General features: G+C 46.0%; 2 protein-coding genes across 3 annotated transcripts in view; both read left to right on the forward strand.

The window, feature by feature from the left end:
* The first annotated feature begins 661 nt into the window (after positions 1 to 661).
* Positions 662 to 1,526, forward strand: LOC125952442 (uncharacterized). Its single transcript, XM_049681904.1, has 2 exons — positions 662 to 903; positions 967 to 1,526. The coding sequence occupies exon 2, from the start codon at positions 967 to 969 to the stop codon at positions 1,330 to 1,332; it is 366 nt and encodes a 121-aa protein (XP_049537861.1). The 5' UTR covers positions 662 to 903; the 3' UTR covers positions 1,333 to 1,526.
* Positions 1,527 to 5,755: 4,229 nt separating this feature from the next.
* Positions 5,756 to 6,169, forward strand: part of LOC125952386 (uncharacterized) — a 2,192-nt gene continuing 1,778 nt past the window's right edge. For both annotated transcript variants that reach the window (XM_049681837.1, XM_049681838.1), the window contains exon 1: positions 5,756 to 5,999. In XM_049681837.1, the coding sequence (XP_049537794.1) occupies positions 5,982 to 5,999 (18 nt within the window). In that variant the 5' untranslated portion in view covers positions 5,756 to 5,981. The remainder of the gene's footprint in view (positions 6,000 to 6,169) is intronic.

Raw genomic sequence — 6,169 nt, forward strand, 5'->3', positions numbered from 1 at the left:
GACAGTAAATTGTTTCGTCTACTCGTCGCTGGCCGATTATCGTGAAATCAACCAGGTGGCAAACATTTTGCTCTAATAAAACAAGCTCAGGCGCAATATTTGGTGTGCGCGGAAGGTAGAAATGTTAGCTAGGTTCCTCTTTTCTTTAGCTTTTCTTGGTGCCAAAAACGGATAACCGTCATTTTAAATTTCGAAATTGGAGTCCTTCACTCCCGAACCCGCACAGTATAAACTTGACTGTGGAGACTTCAAGTATCGTTTTGATCGTTTGTGGAGACTTTAGAAGAAAAACGGAAAATTTACTATTTTCGCCATTTTCCGGCCAGGAAAAAAACGTCAATCACTCTGCGGTGGTGAATTAACACAGAAAATACCATATAAAGGAGTAGGAAGGCCTGGAATTGGAAATAATTTGACTTCCAAACTCAAGCGGGTTTCAGGTTGAATCCAGTTTTAACGTATAAACGGGTCCAGGAGGTGGAAGTTCCGAGAAACGAACCCCGGAATTTCCGACTCCTGAAGCCGCAGCGAATAAACGACGAAGCAATTGATACAGTGATGGTCGATAAAATATACGCATTTTGTACTAAAAAAGGAAAAATTTTCGTAAACAATTAAAATCTTAAGCTAAAAATTACCTGCATGGCACTGTACCGTTGTTTTGATTTGGAAATTGTTGCAAAAATTGGCAATATTTTACATTTTTAGACCTTTTTTGTGAATTTCGTAATAAATTTAAAGGTGATAAGAGCAATTTAACATCATTTGCATCTCCCACCGTCATTCCTTTTGGAACAGTAGGCCGGGAAAGTGTAGAAAACGTAGAGAACCGCAGCCGGAAAGTTCCCCGAAAAGACCGGTGCGAAAACCACGGAAAAGGATCTTTTCCTTTCCTTTAACGAGGTAATTTGGCGAAAAACCAGGCCTTGTCCAGGCCGTATTTAATTCGTTTCGTTCTTCTTCCAGATGCCATCTCTAACAACCAACTTTCAGTCCCACCTGGCGCAGGTGGAAGTCTGCGATGTGACCTACAACATCCGCGTGCTGAAGATGAAAGACTCGCTGTTTATCTACGTTGGACAGGATAAATCGGAAACGCTCGACGAGATGGCCGTGGCCATGCCTTGCGACAGCGAGGAAGTGCTGGCCACCAAAGTTATTGGCCCACCGGATGGAGTCGATTCGCATCAGCTAGCGCAGCAGTTGGCAAGCAAGCTAAAAAAGCCGGTATTTCTGAGTCTTGGCGCGAGCGTTCCGAACGACCGGATCGTGAGGCCTTCGATCGAGAAGAAAATCTTCGACGATATTAAGAACAACGTGGAATGCTTTTGAGCTGCCTGACCGGAAGGATTTGCAGATAATCTAAGCGAGAGAGTCTCGCACTCGAAACCTCAAAGTATGAACGGAACGGCGGCCGGTTCCAACATTTAGCGTGTGATTTTGCCGAAATGCTTGTAAAGATAAATAGATTATATGCTGAGCTACTTCATATTTTTTGGAAATAAATATAATTTATACATAACGCATCTTGAGCATAATACGTATCGACCACCCTGTTGAAATCCGTTAATTGCAACAAGCATTAGCAGTTTCCATTTGCTCTATTCCTTGCTCTTAGGCCAGATTTCACTCTCTTCCAATTCTCCATCTGGAAGACAGTTCGTCTGGTCGGCCACGTTTTGAAATCAATTTTCCGTTCGTAACTCTGTTCATAATCTTCAGGAGTCAACCGTGCGCTTTGACACGTTGTATGCTTATAGGCACATTATTGAAAAACGACACAAATTATCCGTTTTGTACACGCAATTACAGTGAGCAGGCTCGAAAGAAAGCGACGAACGGTTAGCTAAGGATCGACTCGGTTGAAGGTGTTGCTAGTTAGCGATCTACCATGCAGAACGCATTTTAGCTGTTTGATCCGATTTTACTATTTCCCTTCCACGGATGTCTACGCTCTGCATCCGCAAGATACTATCCACAATGGTTCCGGAGGGAAGCATTTGAATAATCACGTACTTTTTGTGATTTTCCTCCTCATCTCCGCGCTGCACGGATCGGTTGAGCTCGTTATTTTTGGGCCCCGAACAAACGAATTCAAAATTAGGTCATAAAGCAAACCGTAAGCAGTTTTGCGCTCTGCTGTTTGGATTTCGCTTTTCTTGCACGCGCACGCGTGGCCAAATGCATCGAACCGTAGCACGTGGTGCTTTTCTATTACGACGACGAGAGCGACGGCGACGGCGACGACGCTGACGACTTTCTTTGCGCTTAGTTAGCGAACTACCACCAACCCTCCCGCAGTTACCACAGTTATGATACCTAGTCAGGCCAACATTCTGCGTCGTAAAGCAACAAAACATGTTACCACGCGGTTTGGCATCGCTCGATCCCACTATTAGATGCGCAGGTTCGCGTAATCTCTCTACTAGAATCGACAGCCAGACTCCACCCGTGGGGCCGATCAGTTATGTCACCCTCAGGTTAATCATGTTTAATTGTGCCTAGAGAATGCGGTTTGTGCCATGCCAGGCGATGGAGGGAGAGGGGCCGATTCTGTTCGCTAATGTTGAACTGGATGGTTCAGATAGTTTGAGATGAACAAGATAACATTGGGTAAATGATTTTAAATGCTACAAAACGATTTCGCTTCTTTGCCAATAGGATTGTCGTGTTTATTTGGGACATTTGATGGTAAGAGATCACTTTTCATCTACTGAATAGTTGAAGTGATGGTAAAATTTAGAAATTTTATAGTTCTTTTCAGAAATAGTTTTAAGTTTCTGGTTTGCCTAGGAAACTTACATCAACATCTTCTAGATGACAACAACATACAGTATTACTATTATTGATTTAATTTCGTCCAAAAGCCTTATTTTCCCTAAAATACGACTTCTGCAAACATTAAAAATTCCTTATAGCCCATCCGGATTTTTCCTTTCGCTGTTCTAATACTACGAGCTATTTTCCTGCGACTGCATAACTCTTATCTACTGATGTTCATCAATTGAACTATTCTGCCCAGTAGACGCCCCCGTTACGATCACGTGTGAGCAGTTTCCGTGCCACCCACCGTGCTCTTCTCCGGCTCGTTCCGGTAGCAGGAAATTGTGCCCGGCGGCCCCATCAGTACCGGCCGTAAAGTGGATGTAGTACGCGCTCGCCTGTACCGCCGATTAACCGACTTAATCGATGGCTGCGGCCACTCGGTCGCGATCGCGAACATTTGTACGGCATCTTTCATGCGGCCACGCCATTACGCAATCAGGCGCCGAGATTTTATGCGCAGTTTTCCTTCACCTTCTCCTTCTGCGACTTTCCACCATCCACCAGCCATTGCATCTGGTATCTCTGCTGGGTCCCCCTCTAGCGATCGGTTTGTTCGTTTGCTCTTTATCTCGCTTTCGCTTTCTGCACGTCGTCGCTTATCAACCACCAACTACTTGATCCCACAGCGTATGGGGGGCAACAGCTTCCGATAAAAAAAAACGTACAGCTGTGAAGGAAGCATTTCTCTCGCATCATTTTCATCTCATTGGGTTTCTGGGGGAGGCTCCCCCTCACATTACCACAAGCTGCAGGTATGGGTACTTCCTCCCTGGGTCCGATGGGGTGGGTGCCTGATGCTCGCAGCATTGTGTGGCCGGAAAACTGTTAATCGATTATGAAGCAGGCGTGTAAAACGCATCTCCGAGCTCGGTCCGTACGATCGAGCGTTGGGTGCTACAACCGTAATAAGTACCCCTTTGCACATTGTGTGTTTGTGGCCAGTAACACTTTGGCCCCTTGAGTTGCTCCAACCCCCTCGGCGTGGCAAAAAAGCATAATTTCCTACGTGAACATTGCGGGTTCACTGCTGGCGGTACCACTTAATGCGAGGCAAACCGATTGAAACACGTATCGACACCTACAAATCTGTGGAAGGAAGCTGTGTAACGATCGGATACGGACCTGTCACCGTCCTGGACACATTGGAAACATTATTATTTTTATCTCCCGATTGCAAGCTGGCCCGAGGGGCTGCTGATTAGCGTGCATTTAATTGACCTTGGCTTCCGCGAAGAGAGGGATTTGTCGACCCTTCATTTCGTCCGCAAATTAGAGGAAACCGTTGTCTTTATTTCCTTGCCATACATTTGCGGAGTCCTTTAGTGTACCGCTTTAAAGCATTTTAAAAAAGGTTTTGTCTGGAGTAGTTTTTGATTATACAATTGGCTTTCCACTACTTTGAAACCATATGTCAGAGGAATCATACCTTTCGATATCAGTGCCACGAGTTTTGTCACATAATCATCAGGAAGCTGGCCCGCTTTTTTCCCGTTAAGGTCTCCTGCAAGTAACAGGTGCTTAATAGGACCCTACTAAAGCATGCCGGCTCGCCATGCTCGGACCATGTCTAGTCACATCTCGGGGAAGCCTTGGTGCCCCGATAATGTCTGGGGTTGATTGCGCCAGACATTGGCGCACGGCACATGATGACAATTATGTATCGCGGAAGTGTTAATGTTTTTAGGAATCTCAGTTCAAGTCTGCGTCTGTAAGCGACGAACCTGCGTGTCAATGCACTGACTTGGTCCAATTACCCACATGTGAAACCGGCGGAGGGCGAATGCGACTGACCGATGATCAGCTGTCTCTGCCATTTGTTGTATGTAATTCGTTTTGATATTTATGGATACATGGTGCTCGATACTGATATTGTTAAAATTGTAACAATCAGTGAATGAGGCAAACATAATAACATTTATTGAATCCATAAACTGCTTAAACTGTACAGTAATTTAATACTTTTTATAAACATGTGGAACTTATGATTACCTCCACCTGAGCATTCCACGCATTGATTAACTTTATCGAAAGGACAAACTCTTACCGTTTAATATGCATTTAGCGATGGTACGCAATCAACAAAGTAAAATGCTACAGAGCACTGTCCCGGATCGTAGCGCGGAAAAACGGCATTATATCATCGATCTAAAATGTATGGTTCACGTTACACTTCCGTTCCTTCCGTTCCTCACGCCGGATCACCGGGTTATGGCGGTGTCGTGTTGCACAAACGCCCGGCTACATGTTAAAGGAACCGGCCCAGCATCTGACCGGCTGGCGGTTGTTCCTCAGTTTCCTCATACAAACCTGGCAGACCGGCCCCTGGGCCCTTTAGCACCTTCAATCAAGCGCGGCCTAGACCATCGTCCAAGCGTGGAAAGGGAGTGTCGTTGCTCTATAACCGGCCCTTATGATAACACCTTTGATAACCGGCCCTTTTGGTGTCCCGTCCCGGCGCAGAGTCGGGGATGTTGATTGAAATATAAAAGTGTGGACAGGTGAGATGAAGCGTAATCTGGTGGCACCTGTCGTGCCGTACAGTAGTCCTTTTCTTCACTAAAAGAGCCGTTAAGATCGATCAGGGAGGATCGGTACCGAAAACACAAAGTCACATCTTTTAACCCTTTGCAGAGGTGTTGGAGGAGGGTTTCGGGAGGAAGGAGCAGGCACGTGATCGGCCGCGTGTGTTGCACGCTGCGTATTTTCCACTCCACTCTCGGGTGTACGGTTACATCCGAGCCGAGGAGCATTGAGAAGAAAAGCCAACGAAAGCGAAAGCAAAGAAGGAACGCCTTTCTCCCACCCAGCAGCACTCCGCTACCACCGCTCACAGCACAGGTGGTTCGGGGTGGGGTTGAGGTCGCCGGTTCTATAAGTACGGTTTGGCCGCCGGTGGTTTGCGTTATTTACGGCCGGTCGTCAGCAGCATTGGCAGCATTGGCTTGAGTTTGGGCTCGCTGCGAGTAGGAAAAGTGTAGTCCTTGGTTAACACTATTCTTCGGTTGTGATCGTTCAGAGTGCACAGTGTTCGCAGAAAGACAAACTGGTTAAAGTGCTTGTGTTCGTACATTACGGAAGCCAACCAACCCATTAGCAAAACGGTGATCGTTAAAAAGAAGTAGTGCTCCCCCGTAACGGTTCATCAGTTCAGCATCATGAAGTTGCTTATTGTGGTAAATGAAGATTGTTCTCTCGTTCGTTTAAGAGCTTCCTACACGTTCGCTCATGAAACATATGAATAGCATTCCCGACATGGTAGCATTTGCCTTCGTTCCCAGCATCTGATGCTAATGAATCATCATGTCGCGAATGTCTTGGCCCTAGCAGTGCATATGATTTTTTT

Source organism: Anopheles darlingi, chromosome 2 (assembly GCF_943734745.1).
Source record: "Anopheles darlingi chromosome 2, idAnoDarlMG_H_01, whole genome shotgun sequence".
Lineage (NCBI taxonomy): Eukaryota > Metazoa > Arthropoda > Insecta > Diptera > Culicidae > Anopheles > Anopheles darlingi.